Source organism: Brachycentrus maculatus, unplaced genomic scaffold (assembly GCF_059751285.1).
Source record: "Brachycentrus maculatus isolate JH-2025_06_01 unplaced genomic scaffold, ASM5975128v1 h1tg000210l, whole genome shotgun sequence".
Lineage (NCBI taxonomy): Eukaryota > Metazoa > Arthropoda > Insecta > Trichoptera > Brachycentridae > Brachycentrus > Brachycentrus maculatus.
In genome coordinates, this window is record NW_028280961.1 from 274,700 (window position 1) to 302,669 (window position 27,970).

The window sequence follows — 27,970 nt, forward strand, 5'->3', positions numbered from 1 at the left end:
ACCACCAAAGTTGAACTAAGAACGAACTGATCTATGAGATCAAGGTGTTGTGACAGTGTTTGGTAACACGTGTTTACATAAAAATTCACCCATGCAGTGGTGGCCAACCTTAATCATTCTGTGCGCCAATTTTTCATAAATAAATTCAGATGGGATTTTTTTTCACCTTTATGGATGTAAAATAAGGCTTGAGTTAGGATCTTGATTAAAAAATATGATACTCAATGTTGTGACACAGAGGATATATTCAACAAATTGCAACTTATGACAGTCAAATCGATATACGCTAAAACAATTAATTTACAACATTTTGAGTGTGTCCAAATACTTTTTCATAATTATGAAAAATAACTCCTATAATTGGAGATAATCCAGATTTGTGAACAAGTATTTGGATACACTCAAAATGTTGTAAATAAATTATCTGGTCAAATTATAAGCTTAAATAATAAAAATGAAAATGATATTTTCCGGCGTTTCTCACGTGTGTGATTAAAATCCAGGATTCGGACCTCACATACTAATAAAAGAGTTTCTACTCAATAAAAAGCTTCTTTTCATCTCACCAATAGATGAAGTCTCTAGTGAAGTTCTAGTGATTCAAGAACAAGGTTTCAAAAATTGGTTCATATATAATAGAACTTCCAAGAATTTGAGTAGTGTAGTTGTCAATAATGGGTAGAATTGGTGAATGTTACACGTGTGTAAAGTGATCACTTAAACCAGCCTATGACGGTCGTCAGCCAAGTAAATGCCCAGACTTCCATATTCTTCTTCATCTTTGATGAGATGTCAAAAAATAAATAAATTGAATTGAAATAAACACGTTTATTGTATAGCCACAGTTTGACCACCCCTGACCTAACGTGAGAAAAATGCGTGTTGAAATTTTGGGTATGCGGAATTTATCGGACATTTTAGAAATTACGTATTTGGGGTCAACCATGTCAATAAAGTGATTCTCATTAAATTTCAGAAAAAAACCTATTTAAGTATTTCATAACGTTATTTTTATACATAGTTTTTTTTTCAAATTTGATGATAAAACATTCATTCGGCATTTTGTCATCGCTTAACACAACAGGAAAGCTCTCAAATCACAATTAACACACTATGGTAAACTTCATAAAATTAACCACTTTTTTATTATTGGTTAAAACAAAGTTGTTTAATTTTTTAAATTTTATAAATTTTTTTTTTTAAACGTAGGTATTTTTACATACTGATAGTATGTAAAAATACTCACGTTTTATTTTATTTATTTACGTTTTATTTTAGTAGAGTTCAACGCGTGGTCAGTTCAAAAACTTCTACAACTGGTCAAATTATTAGTTCAATAAAAACTGAAAATCATTTTTCAGGTTTACCCCAGTATGTAAAAAATCGGGAAGAATCTAACATTTATATATATATATATATATATATATATATATATATATATATATATATATATATATATATATATATATATATATATATATATATATATATATATATATATATATATATATATATATATATATATATATATATATATATATATATATATATATATATATATATATATATATATATATATATATATATATATATATATATATATATATATATATATATATATATATATATATATATATGTATATATATATATATATATATATATATATATATATATATATATATATATATATATATATATATATATATATATATATATATATATATATATATATATATATATATATATATATATATATATATATATATATATATATATATATATATATATATATATATATATATATATATATATATATATATATATATATCATGGAGATCTCTTCCGAAATTTGAACCGTGTGATGGTCAATCACGTATATTTCATATTATTTATTGATTCGGCATTAACTTTGTGGAATGACATGTTGATTTTTTTTGTAACTAAACACGTGTATACTTTTTATCTACAGGCGAAAAGTAAAACTACTTAGTAGTATGAAAATGTCTGTTAGTTTTCGAAACTAGTCGTGTGTAATGAAATAAAACTCATTAAATGGTTAAACAAGTGTTTAATTACAAAAAATAACGTATATTTCATATTCTTCTTCATCTATGTTTACATCTCAATATAGATGAAGAAGAATATGGAAGTCTGGGTATTTAAAAACTTGTAACATTCACCATTCTACCCATGATTGACAACTACAGTACCTACTAAAAATTTTGGAACTTGCATATCGCTCGCTCCTTTCAACAACGTCATATAAAAAAAATTGATTTTTCAGGAGATCATTTTTAAAGTTTAAAAATACAATAAAATGAATTAAAAATAAACTTTTTACTGTGCAACAGATCTTTTTAGGTAAAACCTGAATGTTTTTTCTCCATTTGAAAAATGTTTATTATATTTCAAAAAATAATTAAGCAATACCTTTTTTTCAAAATGCAAAAATAACACTTTCTGCCCTGTAGCGGGTAAATATTAAGTTTAAAATATGCCGCTTTTGCTGGGATATAGTACATTTTCTGGGCATTCTGAAAACATGCACAACTGAAAATTAACGATTTTTGATGACGTTGAAAGGAGTGAGCGATATATGTATGATATAATTCATACGAGCGAGTTTGCGCTGTACAAATAATCGTCTTCCTGGCTACATACCAACTTATCGTCTTTGTAGAATGTTGGGGTCAGCTGTTCTTGTCCTCAGGTTGTAGGTCCTTTTGTCATGGACAACGTCACCTAGGCCATGCCTTCGAACCATGTTCTCTCTATGCAGCATCTATGAATTTTTTGATCTTCCTCTAGATACCTTGCGAGGAAGATCTATTCTTATTACCTGGTTTACGACATGCTCTGTACAAATAATAATAAAAATAAATCAAATATAAATCGCTAGAGCCAGTTCCAACGATTTTACGAGCCTCTTTATAAAGCATGACGCACACGCCTTCTCGATTTTTTTTCATCTTCATAACTCAAAATTAAGAAGACCGCATTCCGCGGCCACCGCCTTCCGTCCGCCTTGCGCCCCGCCGCGGACTCGAACCGGTGCCCCCGGCTCGCCAAGTGTGTCACTGTGTCACGCCGGGCGGGACATTTGCCCGAGCCCGCTGGGTCGGCCGGGAATCCACGTGTCGTCCGTAATTTGTCGGGTCGAACGAGCCATAAATAATGAGGGTATTTCCACCCATTCGTCAAGGCATCGACTGATATGAGAATCGACTGAAATTCCGATACAACATAATATCTTAGACACTTATAATATCTACAACATTTTGAGTGTGTCCAAATACTTGCTCACAAATCTGGATTATCTCCAATTATAGGAGTTATTTTTCATATTATTCTTTGACATCTCAATATACCGTTCTGAACAGCGCCTCGTCTAACCTAACCTAACCCTTATCCGCACCCAATGGTGCATAGGGCACTGCATCGCAGTTTTATTATGATCGTTACTTATATGAAAGCAAGATGATTACTCCAGCGCTTCAGGGACCAGTCCAGGGTAATATTAAATAAATCTTAAAATTTAAAATCGCTAATTTTTATTCTCAACCCCCCCTGGGAATCGAACCCGGGGCATACAGCACGGTAGCTTAACAAGCTAACTTTTACACCACGGAGGCAGACCATTACACTATATTTAGTTTATTTAAATTTATTGTGATTTTGATAGATGATTTCGCTCATAGTATTTAAAAACTTGTAACATTCACCATTCTACCCATGATTGACAACTACAGTACCTACTAAAAATTTTGGAACTTGCATATCGCTCGCTCCTTTCAACAACGTCAGATAAAAAAAACTTGATTTTTCAGGAGATCGTTTTTAAAGTTTAAAAATACAATAAAATGAATTAAAAATAAACTTTTTACTGTGCAACAGATCTCTTTAGGTAAAACCTGAATGTTTTTTCTCCATTTGAAAAATGTTTATATTTTGTTTATAAATGTTTATAAATATGTGTGAAGGAGAGGTGTATTTACCAGTGCTTACTATTTGTTATTTTATTATTATTTTATGTTTAAGACTTTTTGTTTCTCTATTAGTGTATTTATTAGTGTATTTTTATATTAGATACTGTATATATCGTAGTCATACAGGAGAAAGTGACCAAGTGCATTTTTTTTACAAAAACGTGATCATTGACTATTTGATATCTTACTACCTTAATATTGCCCTAAAAAATCCCAAAGGATTTTAAACTTGAAAGTATCATATATTGACTAGTTAAAAATGACTAACTGCACTGATGTTTATTTTCTTGCCAAGCAAAAGTGACTTAAATGGCCCACCTAAACGTTTTACGTTTTGGTAGTTGGTCTCTTTCTCCTGTACGACTACGATATGTATTATGTTAAAGGCTTTAGCCGTTCAATAAATAAATAAATAAAGAATGCATTTTGGTCATGTCAGGTTTTATTTAGACATAACTGCTACTTCCGTATGTGGTTTCCTTAACATCACTATATTCGATTGCTAATTGGTTATTTCTTTTTTCAACAGATCTCTTCATCTTCCTCTACCAATATGTCCCACCCATAGCGCCCGCGGCGACCAATCACCAAGATGGCTCTAAGGGCCGGCAAGAAGGACGTGAAGAAGTCCTCGTACTACGTCTGGTTCCTGGGCGCCCAGGAAGCCAGGAGCGCAACAGGCGCCCGGCAGGCCCTAACCGCCCTCGCGAGGCTCGAGTCCAGGGCCGCCTCCGCGGCCAACCCGGCCTCCCCGCCCACCAAGGTCACCCTCCAGGTGTCGGGCAGGGGGTTGAAGATCGTGCAGAACGTGGCCGGAAGGACCGTCAAGCACCTGCTGCCTGCGGACAGTGTGACCGAAGCTAGGTCCAAGGGGGATGCTGTGGTGTGCATACTGCTGCTATACAACCCGGCCACGAGGTAATCAAAATAATCCTCAGCATGTTTTTAAACAGTATTCAAATGGTAAATACCACGTTTTTCTTAAAAACCGATTGTAACACGTCGGCTGTCTCAACTGAAAACACAGTAAGGGACATTTTTTTGTAGTACATTTTTTTGCATTTTTGGACTAAGTAGAATCTTTTCTTTCGTCTACCTATGTTGAGATGTCAAAAAATGTAAAAATAACTCATAAAATGTAAAAATAAAAGGGGACAAAACCCATATTTTTGAACAAGTATTTGGACACACTCAAAATGTTGGGTAAATGTTTTTACCACAAATAATTCACTGTGTAACTTATTGTTTGGCATTGGTAAATTTACTTTCTTCTGGATTTAAACCAATTTTTGTGTTCGTATGGGCTAACTTAAAATAGATATTACTACATATGAACATAACTTACAATCACCATTGTACCCACGATCAACCATTTTACATTCGTATAAGTATGTGACAATAATCGTTTAGCCCTACAAAGATATTTTAAGAAATAGTGGTATTTACCAAGTAAAACTTAAATAAAAAAATATATATTTATATGGACAAACTCAAAACATTGTCAGTATATGGTATACTTATATTCCAGATGTCCACTTCATGCTCACGCATATCGATGCGACTCTGAACAAACTGCCCAGGCGTTGTGTACCCAACTCCGAGCCATAGCTGGTCTAGGTCCGGAGGAAGACGACGAACCAGAAATTCCAGAAGATAACATCCCTTCGGACATAGACTCTAGAAATGACGTGGAGCTTCCGAGGTACAGCGAAAGAAACAGCTCCCGCGAAAACAGAAGCGGGTCCTACGATAACAAGATCGAAAGCAGGATAATCCCCAGAGAAGCCAGGGTCGACAGCAGGAATACGAGGAACGAATTCAGAGCTCCAAGGATTGAACACAGAGATCTAAGAACAGATCCTAGAGAAACCAGAATCGATTCTAGAGATACAAGATTAGATACCAGAGATCATATTATAGATCCTCGAGATATCAGACATGGATCACATGACAACAGAGTACCTCCTATAGAAATGAGGCTGGATCCTGAACAAGAAATCGTCGCAGAAAAGCTGGCCGCTGAACTGAGAACCAGATTGGCCGGAAGAGAACCGCTGCTGCTTCCTCCGAGAGACTACGATACCAATCGAAGGGTTCCAACAGCTGTTCCTCAAGTTGTGGCTAAGAGAAACACTCGCGCTGCTGTCGTGGGATCTTCGGCAGGATCCAGTGGGATTGGTAGTGATCTGGCTCCATCGCCAGAGAGGCCTCACACCTCCAGCGGTGAGTTTCTACTTATTTACTTCTTCTTTTTCTTAAATAAGATCTGTTGATCTGTCAAGAAAGCGACTCATGCTGTGGTGTTGACGCCCAGCTATTCATCTTTTTGATGGTCTTCCGAGAAGGCTGTGAACCGGTGGTATCTCGTTAGCAGCAATGTATGAGATCATCGATTCATTCATCCTGTTGACATTTAATACAGTTACAAGACTTTTTTTATAATTTAATTCATTTTCTAGACATTTCTACTTTACAATCTTTAAATTAATAACGCAGTTCTCTCCAATAGAGCTATTGTGCTTGGAGAGGGACTTACACTTATTATGTATTGTTTATTTTTATAGGTAATTATTTTTTTTAAGTAATTATTTTTCCTTGAATTCACATAAATATAATTGATTTAATTTAGTTTTAAGTATTTTAATGTCTTCAGTTTTTTTTCAATCGGCTCTTGTCTCTACATGATTGATCTTATGCATACCTTGTATACTAATTAAAGTTAAATATATTATTTATTTATTTATTCACACAGACGCCCAGACGGCTTTTAAAAGTAAAAATTCAAGTTACAAAAAAATATAGAGTTGTTATAAGTATTCAGACAAAAACATTCAAATACATAAAATAAAATAGCAAGAAAGTATGATCTACTTTACAAAAAATACACAAAAAGTCATAAAAAATACATAAAAAGAATAGTGAAATAATGAAAGAATGCAAAGCTGAGATAAGTATTATCGATAAAATTAAGAAAGGTGTGTTGAGATGGTTTGGACATGTAGAACGAATGAGTGAGGAAAGAACGGTAAAACAAATGTATGAGGCGAATGTTATTGATGTTTGCAAGGACAGAGTGGTGTGGCGCTCTATTCTCTCTGCTTACCCCTGCGGGGAAGCGGCGTGATAGTTAGTTAGTTAGTCATAAAAAGTCTAGCTGACAGAAACTATTGCGTAGTGCTTGTTTATAAGCAGAAAGGGAGTTGGAAAAAATGTCTGCAGGTTCACTAGTGTTACCAAGATTATGGATTCTTGGTAAGGTAACAAAATTTTGATGATTGGAGGATGGGGTAGGAATATAGAACCGATCAGTACTTCTTGTATTTTTTGGGGGTACTCTAAATTGTAAAATTATATACTAAAATAAAATTAATCTCTAAATTATAATATAATTCTCAATATTATTATATTAATATTGAAAGCATTTACTTTGTGGTTAGTCATTTTTACTTTTTTATTTTTATACAAAAAAGTTAATAATATTAGTATATAACCACTCACCGAGATTTTTATGTCTACCGGTTTTGAGACGTACCCGTCTCTTCGTCAGGACAATCACTATCACAGCATGCAAACAATACCACCCTTCTTTCTTTCTTTTGCCAACTCCATGTTTCACTTCCATACAATAGAGTTGGAACCAGGACTCCGTTGTTTATCAGTAATTATAATATATGTATAATATAAAAAAAACCCTTGTCCGTGATTAGTCCTACATAGAGTTATTTTGGGGTCAACAATGGCGCAATTAAGATGTTTCCCAGATATCAGGTGGGGTCACCAAACTGGCAGGTCAAACGTCGTTCTGATGAAATGATGAAATGAACTTTGTTTTAGGCTACACAGCGATTTGAGCACGTAATAAGATGCTTTAAACAAAGCGATGAAGAATAATCACAACGGTATTTCAATCATTATAATAATGTATCAGATACTAAAGCGAACCGTTAGCGAGATTTTTAGAAAATCGTTTCGATCGCCGTACGAATAATTGGTTATATTATATTATAATGTTCGCCTCCGTAGTGTATTGGTCAGCACGCTTGGCTACCGTTCTGGAGGTCCCGGGTTCGATTCCCAAGGGGGGTAAAATAAATATTAGTGTTTTTTTCACTGTAATATTTATTCAATATTACCATGGACTGGTACCTGAAGCGAAGGGCTGATCACCATTCCTTCATGTGTAAACGATCAAGATAACACTGCGTTAATATGACACTGTGCCCTATGCACCATTGGGGTGCGGATGAGGGTTTTATTATTATTATTTATTTAATGTTGTTTTTATTGTGCATTGCGCAACGAATACAATAAAAAGTGGTTAAAACAAAGTTGTTTTTTTTTAAATAAAGTTTCAAATTACGAAGTTCATTAAGATTTGTTACCTCTTAGTTACACAATTTTTCTTCTTCCTTCTTACATAATACATCTTTGAATCTGTCTGTTTCGTAGTAACGAGTAGTTGTTTGCATGCTGGTTTAGTAATTGTCCTGACGAAGAGCAGGGTACGTCTCGAAACTAGTACTAGAGCAAGGAAGAAGACATCATATTTAAAGCGATCTCTTAAAATTGCAGGTTGTAAGCCCTGTAAATACCAGGACTTTCATATTCTTCGTCTATGTTGAGATGTCAACGTGATATTCTCTTCCAGAGTTTACAACTTATGACTTTTAACACATCCTGTTAGTTACAATACAAAATACAATATGTTGTTTGATGTTTTTTATGTCAGGCGTCAAGAGTGTTGGATCAATCAATGACTGCCATTGGATATTGCTTTGAAGTAATTTTTTATACAATGACTTTTAATATCTGATGCTAAGTATAGTCTAAACCACACATTCCCAAACTTTTATGCTCCGAAGACCACTTGTATTTTTATAGTGTGTTCGGTAAAACCCCGCGTATCTAATATAGAATTTTCCTAAACTTATCAATTCAAGCGTATTTCAGCGGCTGACACAGTTTTGTTCAACCTGACGAACAAAAAAAGTCTGCGCAAAGCTTTTGGTACAATCTGGACAGCACGATGAATGTTGTAGTGTATAAAGTGGACACTTTAGTCAGCCAAGTGCCAGGTCGTAAGCCTTAGGATGCTCAGAATTCCATCTTCTTTCGTATTAAAACGATAGATGCTTCGTCCTATGTTGAGATACCTGTAATATACAATATTTATTACGTTTGTGTTTTAATTGTTCAATCAAACACAGATTTTTTGAGTCTTAGTTGTATTTTACTGTTAAAAAACATATAAACAAAAAAAAAACATCTACTAAGCGGTATTTTATTTATTATTTAAAAAAAATAAACACTTGTAATAAACCACTTAATAAGTTTTATTCACAACATTTTGAGTGTGTCCAAATACTTGTTCACAAAATCTGGATTATCTCCAATTACAGGAGTTATTTTCATATTATTTTTTGACAATATGACGGTCGTCAGCCCTGTAAATGCCCAGACTTCCATATTCTTCTTCATCTTTGATGAGATGTCAAAAAATAATATGAGTTTAATTTGTATTATACACGACCAGTTTCGAAAACTTACAGATGCTTACATCTACAGGTGAAAATTAAAACTAACGAGCAAAAAATATTAAGGGGTGTATATAGAGGTTGATGGGGTTATAAACATAGGGAGGGGGGGGGGTTAAGGAACTAGATTTTTTGTAAAAGAAAACATAGATAATAATGGTGAAGTATTTTAAATAGTATATTATTAATTAACATATTTTATTGTAATAGATTTATATTATCCACTGACACTTCGTGATGGAAATGCATTTTAATATATTATTAGATTAAAACCAATATTTTTAGTTTTTCCACTTTATTTTTATTTGACCAGCGACCGGGATTCGTCGTTACCTACATCACCAGTCTGATGATGTTGGTAACGACGAAACCCGGTCGCTGGTCAAATAAAAATAAATTGGAAAAGCTAAAAATATTGGTTTTAATCTAATAATATATATTTTATTGTTAAAAAACACAACAAAAAAAAACAAATACTTAATACAAATTAGTTTTAAAAAAACACTTGACCTAGAATTGTATAGCTACATAAGGACCGTCAGTCCATTTAATCTTCACATTCGTTTGAAAATGCCATAACTAGGCGAAACAATTGTCACAATATTATTTTTATGTGTTTTTTAACAATAAAATACAACTCGGCTGTCCAAACTCAAAACACAGTAAGGGACATTTTTTAGTAGTGCGTTTTTTTTTGCATTTTTGGACTAAGTAGATTCTACTTAAGTTTGGACAGCCGAACTTAGTAGACTCAAAATTTGTGTTTGAATTAACAATTAATACATAAATTATATTGTGATTACGTTTTTAATACATCGCAATATTTCAAAACATCTCATTCCATTTGCTGAAAGCAATTAAATTATGTTTCTTTTTTAAAGATCCATGTTTTAATATATGTCGAAACCAATGACCTCATCTTCAAATATGTATACAAGTTTCACGTATTTAACCTACGATTATTTTATATACGCAATTTTCTATCGACTTCACATTAATTTATTGCATTTAATATTTATTGATGCACCTATGCAATGAGATGACCTTATGAACTACTTAGATTGATTATAATTCTTATAAGATCCATATTCTTTTTCATCTATGTTAAGATGGCAAAATGTAATAATAATTATTTATATATATATATATATATATATATATATATATATATATATATATATATATATATATATATATATATATATATATATATATATATATATATATATATATATATATATATATATATATATATATATATATATATATATATATATATATATATATATATATAATAAAAAAATAAAACCCTTATCCGCACCCCGATGGTGCATAGGGCACTGCTTCGTATAAACGCAGTGTTATCTTGATCGTTAGCACATGAAGGAAAGGTGATCAGCCCTCCAATTTTAATCTAATATACACACAAAAGAGATGGAAAAAAATAAGAATAAAAACTATTTTATAATTTTCATAATTTTTCAATTTCAATTCAGTTCAAACCCTTATCCACACCCCAATGGTGCACGGCTGTCCAAATTTAAAACACAGTAAGGGACATTTTTTTGTAGTAGGTTTTTTTTTGCATTTTTGGACTAAGTAGAGTCTACTTACTTAGTCCATAAATACAAAAAAAAACTACTACAAAAAAATGTCCCTTACTGTGTTTTAAATTTGGACAGCCGTGCATAGGGCACTGCATTATATAAACACAGTGTTATCTTGATAGTTTACACCTGAAGGAAAGGTGATCAGCCCTCCGCTTCAGGTACCAGTCCAGGGTAATATTGAATAAATATTACAGTGAAAAAATCACTTATATTTATTTGACCCCCCCCCCCTGGGAATCGAACCCGGGACCTCCAGAACGGTAGCTGAGCGTGCTGACCATTACACTACGGAGGCGGACAAATATAGTATATATAAATAGAAGTTCCAAGAAAATGAGTAGTTTGATTGTTAATCATGAGTAGAATTGGTAAATGTTACACGCGTGTAAAGTGATCACTTATACCAGGCTATGACGGTCGTAAGCCTCGTAAATGCCCAGACTTTCATATTCTTCTTCATCTTTGTTGAGATGTCAAAAAATAATATACATTTCATTAAATTATTTTAGAAAATGTTTGCTTTGAGATATTCAACTTCGAATATTCGGCGTCCTGATAATGCTGTTAATCTCACGGTTAGACCTGGCCATAGCTGTACTACAAAGCTTCAGCTAGGTACATCATTAACATATATAAATGCGTCTAGGCTTTTGGGTCCGTTTTTCACACTCAACTTGGCTTAGATGAAAAATCTTTTATGTCTCTCTTCTTGAAAGATTGACATAGAAAGGAGATAAACGCTGAAAACAGAGTGAATGGTGCACTGAAATCAGTTATAGCTAATAAAAACCTATCTACAGAAGCTAAATTGGCAGTACCCAACGGAGTCCCGTCTGGATGGTTCCATTCTTTTCACATGCGCATACCATTGTCTTTTTTGTTGCCTTCTCCATCTGACGACATCTTTGTGTTGTTAAAGTTGTTTGTGTATATATATATATATATATATATATATATATATATATATATATATATATATATATATATATATATCTATCACAAACAACTTTGTGTATATATATATATATATATATATATATATATATATATATATATATATATATATATATATATACATTTAATAAACCCTGACGATGACAAGGTTCTTGTCGAAACCGGTAGGTTAAAGTGTACTAATAATAAAAAAGTGGTTAAAACAAAGTTGTTTAATTTTATAAAGCTTATAAAATGTGCCTCAAAGTATCTGCGAAAAACATTCAAGATATAATATGATATTTTCACTTGAACTGAAAGTGAAAAACCGTTTCCCGCATTATAATTCAAACACCATTGTAATCTGGTCTGTACATAGGAAGAGATGAACATGTACTGGTGAGACATTCCTCCCAAATCAGATATAACCTCCGAGGCAAATTAAAAGAAATAATTGCTTCAGAATAGAATGTAATTAGGTACTGAAGCAAGCGAGTTATCTGAGAATCTTACTCGCGAGGGTAACTCGAGTTGTTCCTATATACTTATGGTACACCTACTATCTACTCATGTTCGCCTGGTATCAGACGAAACTGACTGACTGATAAATGACTGAAACTATGACAATTTTATGACTTTGAATTTGTGTTTTACTTGGTAAATACCACTATTTTTTTTTTAAATCTATTGGTACACGTGTTTCGATGTATTCCGCATCATTTTCAAATACCGTGGAAACAAAAGATGCGGAATACACCGAAACACGTGTGACAATAGATTTTAAGAAACATCGGTATTTACCGAGTAAAACTTTAATTAAAAATAATAAAATTGTCATATCGCTCACTCCTTTCAACGTCATAAATCAACAAACTTGATTTTTCAGGAGATCGTTTTTAAAGTTTGAACATTTTATTGTGCAACAGATCTTTTTAGGTAAAACCTGAATGTTTTTTCTCCATTTGAAAAATATTTAGTATATTTAAAAAAATAATCAAACAATACCTTTTCTTCAAAATGCAAAAACAACACTTTCTGCCCTGTAGCGGGTAAATATTAAGTTGAAAATTTGGCGCTTTTGCTGGGATAAAGCACATTTTCTGGGCATTTCGAAAACATGCACAACTGAAATTTGACGATTTTTGATATATGACGTTGTTGAAAGGAGTTAGCGATATGTCACAACGAGTGTCCGAAGACAATAAATATAATTTTGTATTGTTTATTTATATCCAAATACGAGTTTCTTTTATATTGGTTTTAAGCCTATTATTAAATAATGGACTTTCGGCTTTAACAGTCACCCCCTCCCTACAATTAGCCCGTTATATCAAGGTTTCATTGTATTGTGAATAAAATTTAAAAATTCATAAAATTGATGTATTAGTTTTAAATCATACACAGATTTTTTGAGTCCACTTAGTTGTATTTTACTAACAAAAACACATAAAAAATAAAATTGTGACAATTGTTTCGCCTAGATATGGCATTTTCAAACAAATGTGAAGATCAAATCGACTGACGGTCCTTGACGGACTCACAATATTAATTGTTTAAGTTTTTGTTAGTAAAATGCAACTTAGTACACTCAAAAATTCTGCGTTTCATTCAAAATTAGTACATCAATTAAAATAGAGTTCTACAAATTAAACGCCAAATCAATAAATAAATAAAATTATAAATATAACATAAAATTGACTTAACATATTTTATTAGTACGTTTTTTTGAGCATGTTTTGTGTCTCGCTATGCAGTTTTTTCGGTTTGAACTCAATTAACACTTCGCATTCCGAATGTGTCCTTGGCATTTAGGAAGCTGTCTTCTTGTACAATCTTCGTAAAGGTCATCGGGAGGTTTTTGCTTGGTGATCTCACTTGACAATGCTTTTACTCTGGCATCAAAAGGATTCCTCTCAAGTTATCTTGGGTGATTGCGTCGATATTTTTTGTTGGTGATTTTTTTTCTTTAAAAAAAAACTTAACTCAAGTGAATAACATATTATTGTTTTATCCTGTTGACTACCGAAATCCGATATATCGGCTTCAGTATTCTGGCGAGAAATACCGGATTCCTCTGGTCTGACTTATAAAAGTATCATATATATTTTAGACTCCTTCTCTTATATTTATAAAAGTATCAGATTCATATAAAAAAAGGAATATTTGAGTTTTTTTATTTATTATTTACACAAATATTTCAATTTCATACTATTTCTGTAAGCCGGAGCGGCTCATTATTAAAAATAGGTATCAAATTATGGTAGAGTGGGTCCGAACCGAGAAACTCTGACTCAAGAGTCCGCGACACTAACCGCAGGACCACAACCCGACACAATAATGTTTATTTATTTATTTATTTTTTCTTCAATAAGTTTAACATCGATATTTAAAATAAAATGACCTACTCCAATTTTATTGTACATATAATTATAAATTACAAAAATGTGCCCTCACTGAGTTTTCCGTGCCGAGGGCACAAATTTTATGTCAAGTCAATGAATCATAACATGCTGTCTCATTTTTTAAACATTTTTTAGAGGAGGTGGGTAATGTATAAAGATGCCCTACGCAGATATCTCGAGTGTAAAGGAATACATCACAAATGTGGTACATACCATAATAACAATACAAAATTGAACATTAAGAAGTGAATTATGAGCCATTAAAATCAATGATTTACAGTTAAATATGGAGAGAACGACAATTATTTTAGAAAATTCGAACAAACGACACTGAGAAATATTGCATCAGCGATTTGACATTAATTGATTCTGCAGTCACTTTGGGGCAGTCAAGATCTATCCATTTTTACATCAATCTTCTTCTTGTTCTTCTTCTTCTTCTTTGTCAGCCATCTCTCCACTGTTGGATGTAGGTCTCTTCCAATTTTTTCCAGACTTCTCTCGTTTCGGCTTTCTCAATCCACTTATGTACAACATTTTTCTCTACTATTATCCCCGTCGCGGTTAGTCAGTGGATTAATTTAAATGTTACTTCGCTTATACCATTATTCTTAAAATCTATTGCGACACGTGTTTCGATGCATTCTTCACATGTGTACGGTGTTTGAAAATAATGTGGATAGAAATACGCGCGTTGGAATGTAACGTTGTGTCAAAATAAATACAATCGATTAGTAACTTTAGAATATTTCATCTTCTTGGTATAAGTCGTGTGGCCTGTTTTAAGAGGGATTAGCCTCCTGTGTGTCGATTGCCAACTATCAATCCATCTCTTTGCTGGTCTGCCCGGGATTTCTCTACCTTGGCGTTGGCCGTGCAGTGCAATGTGGGGGAGTCTGGATGGTTCCATTCTCCTCACATGCGCATACCATTGTTTTCTCCGTCGCCTTCCCCACCTAACGACATCTTCGATCTCGCATATTTCTCTTATCCTTGTGTTCCTTATTCTATCTCGTAGACTCTTCCCAGATATGCTCCTGAGATTCTTCATTTCTGACTGTTTTTTGTTACTGCGGTGTCCGCTCTGCATTTGATCCCATATGTCACTATGGATCGCACACAATTTAGTTTCATTATAATATTTTTAATTAACGAATTCTTTCTTTCTTTTTTTATATCTTAAAAAAAACTATTACTTTCTGGTGAACGATTTCATTGAAGTGAAAATGGCTATTTTTTGTTATTTTATAGTCATTTCACTGAGTGCCCTAAAGACTTAAACAATATATACTATTAAGTTGTTATTCGAACTCACCGATATTATCTTCTATATAAAGTGAACATGAAACACATATATTGTGATTACAAGTCGCACAATATCCTAACCCTTTCACGCTTAAAGTTAAAAAAAAAACACTTTCAAATAATAATAACCATATGATGTTTTTTTTCGGGATATAGATCTACTTGCTATTTCAACATGTTTTATTTTGTCAATGAGCACTTTCTCATTACGGATATCATCAGACTCGAAAATGTTATACTTGGCTATTAAAATGTTATACTTGGCAAAAAACTAGTGCTGGAGGTCCCGGGTTCGATTCCCAGGGGGGATCAAATAAATATCAGGGATTTTTTCATACTAATATTTGTTCAATATTACCCTGGACTGGTACCTAAAGCGGAGGGCTGATCACCCTTCCTTCGTGTGTTCACGATCAAGATAACACTGCGTTTGTATGATGCAGTGCCCTATGCACCATCGGGTGCGGATGAGGGTTTAAATATATATATATATATATATATATATATATATATATATATATATATATATATATATATATATATATATATATATATATATATATATATATATATATATATATATATCGTAGTTGTACAGGAGAAAGTGACCAACTAACAAAACGTAAAATGTTCAGGAGGGTCATTTAAGTCACTTTTGCTTGGCAAGAAAATAAGCATCAATGCACTTAGTCATTTTTAACAAGTCAATATATTATACGTTCAAGTTTAAAATCCTTTGGGATTTTTTCAGAGCAATATTAAGCTAGTAAGATATCAAATCGTCAATTCCCAGGTTTTTTTTTAAATGCACTTGGTCACTTTCTCCTATGACTTCGATATATGCAAAATTATTTATTTATTAAGCAGTAAATTGACTTTTTTTTTATTATTAGATTAAAACCAATATTTTTAGCTTTTCCACTTTTTTATTTGACCAGCGACCGGGTTTCGTCGTTACCGACATCATCAGACTGATGATGTCGGTAACGACGAAACCCGGTCGCTGGTCAAATAAAAAAGTGGAAAAGCTAAAAATATTGATTTCAATCTAATAATAAATTAAAAATGCAATTCCATCACGAAGTGTCAGTGGATAATATAAATCTATTAAAAAGTAAATTGACGTTTTTATAAGTGTCTCATTTTCGCAAGTGTGCCGAAGGGGTTAGCGCGTAGCATTGTCGGGTTGTGAGAAGTGGAGCACCTGCTTCCCGCTACGAATTGGCGGCAGGTAGGAAAGCCGGTTGCTCGCCATTCAGGTGTGCGGAACGACTTGTCCAGGCAATATATTACTTTCTCGTCGCGGAGGAATGTCGAGAAAGCAGGGACGTTCGCGCATTATCGTATTGTGCAGTGTGCGAACACCTTAATGCATGTATCCCTATGTTTATTTATCACACGAAAGTAGGTACTCGCATGCAGGATGCTTTTTTAATGACTTGTAATTATTTACAACATTTTGAGTGTGTCCAAATACTTAGTATGGATTATCTCCAATTAAAGGAGTTATCTTTCATATTATTTTTGATGAGATGTCAAAAATTTTCTGCTCAATAAAAAGTTTCTTTTCATATCACCAATAGATGTCTCTAGTGAAGTTCTAGTGATTCAAGAAAAACGTTTCTAAGTTGGTTCATATATCGCTCACTCCTTTCAAGAACGTCACATATCAAAAAACGTTCAATCAATTTTCAGTTGTGGATGTTTTCGGAATGCCAAGAAAATGTACTATATCCCTGCAAAAGCGGCATATTTTTAATTTAATATTTACCTGGTACAGGGCAGAAAGTGTTGTTTTTTTTCACCTTACGAATAGATAATTCTTCTTCTAACCCTTATCCGCACCTAATGGTGCACAGGGCACTGCATTGTATTGACGCAGTGTTATCTTGATCGATACTTACATGAAGGCAAGGTGATCACTCGTGCGCTCCAGGGACCAATCCAGGGTAATATTAGATAAATATTAAATTGTAAAATCACGAATATTTATTCCCCCCCTGGGAATCGAACCCGGGACCTCCAGCACGGTAGCTGAACACGCTAACCATTACACCACGGAGGTGGACTGAGTAATTCAGAATGAATAGAATGAATTCAGACAACTAAATAATTTCAGAAAAATGTGAAAAAATTATCAATTTGTATGACATTGGATTATGAACCCTAAATGGGAATGGGATTGGAACCAGGACTCCACTATTTCCCGTCCAATTAACGATCATCGAATCTCTGTTTGAGAAGTTTCTCTTGAAAACTCTCGATTTTTTTCCTATTTTGCAATAAAAGGTCAGCAATGAAAATGCATCACAGATTGCAATTTGCCCGCCGACCGAATGCGGTACTTATTGTGTAGGCTATTAAGTCGCATATTTGCGTGGCAATGCGTTTCGAAATGACTTGCACAACGCTTGTTTTTGTGTAGATATGAACGCTATTGAATATTTTGCGAGTTGGCTCATTGTGAGCCGTGACATTTGGCAATCGCATAGTTGACTTATGTCGTTTATGTCAACTCGACAACATTCTCCAGGGTAACACAAAGTTTAAATATCGTAGTCATACAGGAGAAAGTGATCAAGTGCATTTTTTTTTACAAAAACGTGATCATTGACTATTTGATATCTTACTAGCTTAATATAGCCCTGAAAAAATATAAGTTCGAAATAAATATATGGTTTTGAAAAGAAAAAATATATAAAAATATTTTTCTATACATCTCAAAAAATAAAAATAAAAACATCCCAAAAATTAACAATAAGTATGGGAGTCGAACACTGCAATATATCGTTCCGAACATTTTTAATTTGTTGCCGACGGATGTTAGAGGTCAAAATAAAATATGGAACAAAGGCAAAATAAAGGAATGGGTAAATGATCAAGAGTTCATTTTATGAAAATTGTAAAACAGTATATATTCTTAATTTTTCCTATATTTTTTTGTGTATATTAGGTTAAAATGTTAAAAACAAAAATGTATTTAAAAATAACTCCACCGACAAGACACACACGGTGGCTTGGTGGGTCTCTGGATTTTTTAAAAATATCTTTAAAATTGTTCTTTAAATAAATGTCTACAATTTATGTTAATAAAAAAATATTTAAGAAATCCAATATACATAATTTTTTTTAAATCGGACGTGAAGAGACATGTGACCTCTCCGGTCAGAGGAAGAGGAATGAATGCGACTTAACAAATGCTGGGCCTTCATAAAAAAACAACCGTCAAACTAATATTTCGTTGTGGTCGCATGGTTAGTGTTCTGAACTCTTGAATCAAAGTTAATAAAAAAATATCAAAAAAAATATTTTTCCTTAGTAGATTAAGGAATAAATTAAATAAAGATACTGCAGAACTAATTTACAAAACAATCATTCTTCCACATATAGATTACTGCTCAACAATATTATTTTTAGCAAACGAAGGAAATTTAAATAAACTAGAAATTATACAAAATAAAGCGATGAGAATATTTCTTAAGAAAAATAAATATAGCAATGTAAAAAAAATGAGAGATGAACTAAAATGGTTATCTGTAAGAAGAAGACTTAAATTTAATATGTTGATATTTATACATAAATTTTTTCACGATAAATTACCAAAATATTTTAAGGATAAAGTTGTCTTAAACAAAAATTGTCATGAATATGCTACTAGACAAAAGGATAAAATAAGACTACCATTATTGAAAAGAGCTGAGTCGCAAAATTGCTTGATGTATAAGGGTTTAAAAATGTATGATGAGATGCCTGAATGTACATATGAAGAATGAAAAGTGTCTGAAAGAATTTAAAAATAAATGTCTAAGTTACTGTAAGGAAATGTAAATATATAAAGATGATGTAAATGTATATAATAGTTTATATTAGTTTTTATATAAGCTAACTTAAGAAATAAATAAAAATAAAAAAATAAAAAAAAGTTTCTTGGTTCGAACCCACTACTAAAATTTAACTCGTGAAAATACAAGAGAAATACATGCCCGATTATCATTAAAATGGTTTGGCAATGTGTAAATGTGTTTTAATAATAAAATGATAAATTTTCAAATTGTTTATAATTGAACAATCCACGATTGCATTATTCATTGAATTTCATTCAGTAATTCGTAATAAATTAACATATTGCGGTGACAGCATAGAAACGCAAATTTGCGAGTTACATTCAATATTACAATGCAATATACCCACGTTTCAATATTTTAGCTGATCATAATAGTTGTGTAGTCGGACTCATGTAAATTGTTATGTTAATTACTCAACAGATGGCTTCTTAGTTCCATACGATTATCTGTGTTCTTGCAAATGTGTCGTCACTCACAATAAAATTTTGGATATAATTTAATGAATTTTGTCCGCCTCCGTAGTGTAATGGTCAGCACGCTCGGCTACCGTTCTGGAGGTCCCGGGTTCGATTCCCAGAGGAGGTCAAATAAATATAAGTGATTTTTTCACTGTCATATTTATTCAATATTGCCCTGGACTGGTACCTCAAGCGTAGGGCTGATCACCTTTCCTTCATGTGTAAACGATCAAGAAAACACTGCGTTTATATGACGCAGTGCCCTGTGCACCATTGGGGTGCGGATAAGGGTTTTATTATTATTATTATTTTATTATTTAATGAATAACCAACCAATATATCGCTCACTCCTGTTAACGACATCATATATCAAAAATCGTCAATTTTCAGTTCTGCATGTTTTCAGAATGCCCAGAAAATGTACTATATCCCAGCAAAAGCGGCATACTTTTAACTTAATATTTACCCGCTACAGGGCAGAAAGTGTTGTATTTGCATTTTGAAGAAAAGGTATTGTTTAATAATTTTTTTTAAATATACTTAATATTTTTTAAATGGAGAAAAAACCTTAAAATTTTACCTAAAAAGATCTGTTGCACAGTAAAAAGTTCAATAAGTGGCTTGATGTTTATTTTTAATACATTTTATTATTATATCGCTCACTCCTGTTAACGACATCATATTTCAAAAATCGTCAATTTTCGGTTGTGCATGTTTTCGGGATGTCCAGAAAATGTACTATATCCTGGCAAAAGCGGCATATTTTTAACTTTATATTTACCCGCTACAGGACAGAAAGTGTTGTTTTTGTGTTTTGAAGAAAAGGTATTGTTTAATTAATTTATTTAAATAAATAAAAAAATTTTCAAATGGAGAAAAAACCTTCAAGTTTTACCTAAAAAGATCTGTTGCACAGTAAAAAGTTCAATAAGTGGCTTGATATTTATTTTTAATACATTTTATTATATTTTCAAACTTTAAAACCGATCTGAAAAATCAAGTTTTTTTTTAAAATTGACGTTGTTAAAAGGAGTGAGCGATATGTATTGAAGTATTCTACTATTCAGTCTTGGGACCATCAATCATTCGTTATGGGTGAAGCGGGTGTCATAGCAAATAATACTATTTCTTAAAATCTATTGTGTCATGTGTTTCGATGCATTTTCAAATCATTTCTTATTTGTTGCCGTGGGAGGTAAAAGGGAAAACAAAAATATAAAGTAAAATCAGAATGAAGGAATGAGTAAACGATCAAGAGTTAATATAGTAATAATTGTAAAATGACTGTATTTTTAATTTTTTTCTGTTCTAAAAAATAAATAAGATACAAAAAAATTATTTAAATGAAATACATTTCATATTATTTTTTGACATCTCATCAAAGATGAAGAAGAATATGGAAGTCTGGGCATTTACGGGGCCGACGACCGTCGTAGGCTGGTTTAAGTGATCATTTTACACACGTGTAACATTCACCAATTCTGCCTATTATTGACAATCACACTACTCAAATTCTTGGAAGTTCTACATATATGTATGAACCTATTTAGAAACCTTGTTCATGAATCACTAGAACTTCACTAGAGACATCTATTGGTGAGATGTAAAGAAGCTTTTTACTAAGCAGAAACTCTTATATTAGTATGTGAGGTCCGAATCCTGGAATCCTGAATCACAAAATCTGGATTATCTTCAATTACAGGAGTTATTTTCATATTATTTTTTGAAATCTCATCAAAGATGAAGAAGAATACAAGTGAAGTTATAGTGATTCAAGAACAAGGTTTCTAAATTGGTTCATATATGTAGAACTTCCAAGAATTTGAGTAGTGTGGTTGTCAATAATGGGTAGAATTGGTGAATGTTACACGTGTGTAAAGTGATCACTTAAACCAGCCTATGACGGTCGTCAGCCCCGTAAATGCCCAGACCTCCATATTCTTCTTCATCTTTGATGAGATGTCAAAAAATAATATGAAAATAACTCCTGTAATTGGAGATAATCCAGATTTTGTGAACAAGTATTTGGACACACTCAAAATATTGGAAATACATTTCAGAGTATACAAGAATGTTTCTTTTTTATATTTTATGATTCTTTATCAGAAGGGCGCCTCTCCACAGTACCAAAACCGGTCTTGTCCACGTATTTAGTCCCTTTCATAAAAACACCGTGAATGGAATTCCAATAAGGCTTAAGGAACCCTACATAGGAAATTATCAGGTATGCAAGGACAAGGATTTTTAGTCGGTACATAATATTAATACGTTATTCAAAATATTTGTAGTCAGGATCGATTACAAACAGAAGTTAACATTTTAACGACGAACTGCAGATAAATTTAACTTTACCTGTATGCGGTATAATTAGTTTATTTTTAAAGAATATATCGGTGGTATACTGGCGAAAAACGTTAACTTTAAAATCCCTGTTTGAATAATCCCTGTTCTTTAAAGCCTGAATAAAATACCCGCTATTAATATTATAGCTGACTTTCGTTTTAAAACCACATAAATATGACATTTCAAACAACTTAGTGTATTTTGCCAGTTTATGGAACGTTGAAAACTTTATAATATGCATCATTAAGTCAAAATTTTTATATTTTGGAGTTAACGTTTTTTGTCAGTTTACCCACGATATATTGAAAAAATATTTACTTCGCTTATCATGTACAAGGTTTATACATAGATCAATCAGTGGATTTTTGTTACTTCTAACTAAAAAAAATGACGTTTACAAATTTTGAGTGTGTCCAAATACTTGTTCACAAATCTGGATTATCTCCAATTACAGGAGTTATTTTTCATATTATTTTTTGACATCTCATCAAACATGAAGAAGAATATGGAAGTCTGGGCATTTAGGGGGCTGACGACCGTCATGGGCTGGTTTAAGTGATCGCTTTACAGACGTGTAACATTCACCAATTCTACCCATTATCGACAACCACACTACTCAAATTCTTGGAAGTTCTATGTATATATATAAACCAATTTAGAGACCTTGTTCTTGAATCACTAGAACTTCACTAGAGACATCTATTGGAGAGATGAAAAGAAGCTTTTTACTGAGCAGAGACTCTTATATTAGTATGTGAGGTCTGAATCCTGGATTATAATCACATACATGAGAAACACCGGAAAATATCATTTTCATTTTTATGAATTTAGCTTATAATTTGACCTGTTTTGGGAGCAAGATGGATATTCTAATATGTGCTCAGGAAGTGCATTTGCTTATTGCTTGGAGGAAACGTTTAACTCCTCAGGAGAAGCCGGACTGCTGACTGTCGTCAACAGGCCTTCCGTTCCACTAGAAGAAAGTTCGGCATTTTGTGTCCTAGCTTGGTTTATAGTAGCAATGCTCTTCACTTTTTTTATTATTTATCATTTTGGTATCATACAAGATACAATAAAGTAGCTAGATAGTTACCTACTCACCCATCTTAAGTCCCGGCCGAAATACCCAAAAGCACAAAGGAGACGATACATTAAAATAAAATACACGACGTGGATAAACAACACACATATATCTTAGTATCAGTAGATACTATAAAGAAAACAAGTTTTTTTTATAGCGTCGGAATGTAGATAAGCTGGATTTATTCGGCTTTTGTTGAGTACTGGGTGGCCAGTATTAATCTGTTACCTACATTAAGGCCCTACATACGTGAAATGGCAAATTAATCTTCTTTAGACCCAGGTAACATTTGACGTAATTGATTTTTGTTACTTAAAACACCGTTTTTGTATTTTTAAAAAAGTTTTTTCTTTGAAATAAATATGTTCTTTTTCTGCTTGGCCTTGTGGCCTGTTTTTAAGAGGGATCCTTTGCAATATTGATTCCCAGCTGTCAATCCATCTCTTTGGTGGTCTGCTGGGAGTCAACTACCTTGAGGTTGCCCGTGCAGTGCAATGTGGGGGAGTCCAATCTCCTTACATGCCCATACCATTGTCTTCTTCACCTAACGACGTCTTGGATCTCGCATATTTCTCTTATCCTGGTGTTTCTTATTCTATCTCGTACACTACTGCCAGATATGCTCCTTAAAGTCTTCATTTATGACCCTCTTCACGCGCTTAAAAAAATACATATAATTTAATAATAATAATAAAACCCTTATCCGCACCCCAATGGTGCATAGGGCACTGCTTCATATAAACGCAGTGTTATCTTGAAAGGTGATCAGCCCTCGTCTTCAGGTACCAGTCCAGGGTAATATTGAATAAATATTACAGGTAAAAAAATCACTTATATTTATTTGACCCCCCCCCTGGAAATCGAACCCGGGACCTCCAGAACGGTAGCCGAGCGTGCTGACCATTGCACTACGGAGGCGGACATTATATATATATATATATATATATATATATATATATATATATATATATATATATATATATATATATATATATATATATATATATATATATATATATATATATATATATATATATATATATATATATATATATATATATATATATATATATATATATATATATATATATATATATATATATATATATATTTACAAAACTTTTTTCGAATATACAACAAAAAAGTTTTGTTTCAATTAATCTGTTCGATACTGTATTTGATAATACGCCTTCGTTATTATCTAACGAAATTTATTATAAATACACATATGTATGTATGTATTAAAACAAAACCCATTACGTAAAAGCGAGTAAAGAAAAAGTCAAACAAAGAAAGTAATTCGTAATTAGTTATACAAAGCGAATTAAAGGAAAAAAAGTGATTGGATAATACGTAGTTTGTATTATTCCTTATTAGCAGTATAACGCTTATGTATAGGTAATTAGTATATAAAAAGTAATTACAAAAAGTATTATAAAAAGTTCAACATTTGCAATAACCTGTATCAGGGTCAGACTAACATATCGCTCACTCCTTTCAAGAACGTCATAAATCAAAAATCGTCAATTTTCAGTTGTGCATGTTTTCAGAATGCCCAGAAAATGTAAGATATCCCAGCAAAAGAGTAATATTTTTAACTTAATATGTACCCGCTACAGGGCAGTAAGTGTTGTTTTTGCATTTTGAAGAAAAGTTATTGTTTAAATATTTTTTACTAATATAGATACTAAATATTTTTCAAAGGGAGAAAAATCCTTCAAGTTTTACCTAAAAATATATGTTGCACAGTCAAAAGTTCAATAAGTGGCTTGATATTTATTTTTAATACATTGTATTATATTTTTAAAAACGTTCTCCTGAAAAATCAAGTTTTTTGATTTATGACGTTCTTGAAAGGAGCGATATGACCAACGTTTTGAGTGTGTCTAAACACTTCATAAGTCTGGGTTTTCTCGCTAATTTCTAAATTCCAAATAGTAGTTGTGATTGTTAATATAAAAAAATTATATTTATATGCTAGTGTGGGGTAGGAAGTGGCTTTGTGCATATATTAAAATCACGTTATTGGATGTTTTTATGCTATATAACAACATTTTAAGTGTGTCAAAATACTTGTCTGGGTTCACAAGTCTGGGTTTTCTCCACTCAGGAGTTATTTAACTATTTTTTTTTACATGTTACATTAACGAAGAAGAATATGGAAGGCTTAATATTTTTAAAGCTTATGATCTGTCATACTCTAGTTAAGTGATCACTTTGCACACGTGAATTCATATGTACAGTGTCATGAGATTAATGATAAATGTAGGAATTCCAAAAAATTGTGGAGTGTGGTTGTCAATCATGGGTAGAATGGTGAATGTTGTACACCATCAATTAGTTCAGATTGTAAATTAACAATAAAGTAATTAATTAAAGTATGTAAAATAAAAATAAAATAAAAAAATTATAATAAAACACTTATATATATGACCACTATTGTGTTTTATTAATGTTATCAAGGCTAGTTTCGAGAACCACAGATGTTCTCATCAGCAAATGAAAATTCGTACTTTATTTATAAATTTTTAAACGATAAATTATCCAAATATTTTATGGATAAAATAGTGTTAAATAAAAATTTTCATGAACACATTACTAGAAATAAGGATAAAATAAGACTGCCATTGTTTAATGTATAAGGGTTTAAAAATGTATGATGAGATGCCTGAATGTATAAAAAAAGAAAGAATTTAAAAATAAATGTTTTGTTTACTGTAAGAAGATTTAAACATATATACATATATATATATATATATATATATATATATATATATATATATATATATATATATATATATATATATATATATATATATATATATATATATATATATATATATATATATTTATATATATGATGTAAATTATATTAATTTATGAGGCGAATGTTAGTGGGAAAAGAAGCAGAGGAAGACCGAGAAAAACATGGCACGATCAGGTATGCCAAATACTTGAAAGTGGTCAGGTGAGAAGTCGTAACAATCGGCGGGTATTTATGAGGAGATGCATGAACGTGGAAGAGGCGAAGAATGTTTGCAAGGACAGAGTGGTGTAGCGCTCTCTTCTCTCTGCCTACCCCTGCGGGGGAGGCGGCGTGATGGTTAGTTAGTTAGTTAGTTTATATGATGTAAATTAAGTGTTCATAATAGTTTATGTTAGTGAAATATAAGCTAATTAAAGAAATAAATAAAAAAATTAATTTATCAACGAGAATACAAATAGTTTATCACCTGATGATGAAAACATCTGTAGTTCTCGAAACTAGTCGTGTTAACATTAATAAACTCAAAAAAGTGGTTTTATACAAGCGTTTTATTTTCATATTAAATCATTTTGTTATTCCACAAAGCTAATGTCAAATCAATTAATAATATCAAAGTATACCGCATTTCGGGGTCATTATTTATTTTTACTACTTAAATATACAACAATATATATAATTTGGGGAAAGCAGTGACTTATGGACATTCCGTAGGCTAATTTTCGCACCCAATAAAATTAGAAATTCACTCCGTAAATTCAACATAATAGGTTTACTCATTATAGGCTCGTGGTTATACTGGTTCAAGTCTAATCAAAACGTTTTCAGAATGCTACTTATTGTTTTGGTATTCACTTTGTGGTAAAATATGATTTTTTAATCCATCCATTTAAAACCCAAATGGGTCGAAAAAGCCCGAAACAGAGAAGTTTTGAAGTCGTTAGAATAGCACTACATCCAGATTTTACTGTGAATTCACATTTAATCACTTTCAAGAAAGTTAATTAATGTGTTTGTGGTGTATTTTTCACATCTACCTTCCCTATCCTTACGATCCTACCTGCAGACAAGCTTCTAAAATAGAAGATTTGCGGGTTATTCGTTAAAAAAAAAAGAGACAGACGGGTACGTCTCGAAACCAGATATAAAAATCGCAGTGAGTGGTTACATACTAATATTACTAAAACTAACTAACTAACTAACCATCACGCCGCTTCCCCGCAGGGGTAGGCAGAAGAGGCAGGAGAGAATCGAACGCCACACCACTCTGTCTTTGCAAACATTCTTTGCCTCTTCTACATACCCGACGATCATTACGACTCCTGACCCGGCCGTTTTCAAGTATTTGACATACCTGATTGTGCCAAGTTTTCCTCGGTCTTCCTCTATTTACTTCATCTTCCTCTACTCACTTATATTATTAACATTTTTGTCAAAAAAATGTATAAAATAAAAATGACTGACACAAAGCAAATGCTTTAAATATTAATAATATTGAGAATATGGAAAATTATAAGTGTTTTGACTACTGTATTTTATTTTTAAACAATGTTTTACTTAGTAAATACCACTATTTCTTAAAATCTATTGTGACACGTGTTTCGATGCATTCCCCATCATTTTTAAACACCTTGTGTCATAATTAAAAATGGATTGATTTTACCACAAAGTGACTGCCGAATCAATTTATGAAATTTTTATATTTTGC

General features: G+C 32.2%; 1 protein-coding gene across 1 annotated transcript in view; it reads left to right on the forward strand.

The window, feature by feature from the left end:
* The window catches only part of LOC148307094 (uncharacterized), a 64,301-nt gene that overhangs the window by 26,215 nt on the left and 10,116 nt on the right, over positions 1 to 27,970 (forward strand). The window contains exons 2-3 of the mRNA XM_088263948.1: positions 4,517 to 4,905; positions 5,516 to 6,210. Coding sequence (XP_088120074.1) covers positions 4,580 to 4,905; positions 5,516 to 6,210 — 1,021 coding nt within the window. The 5' untranslated portion in view covers positions 4,517 to 4,579. The remainder of the gene's footprint in view (positions 1 to 4,516; positions 4,906 to 5,515; positions 6,211 to 27,970) is intronic.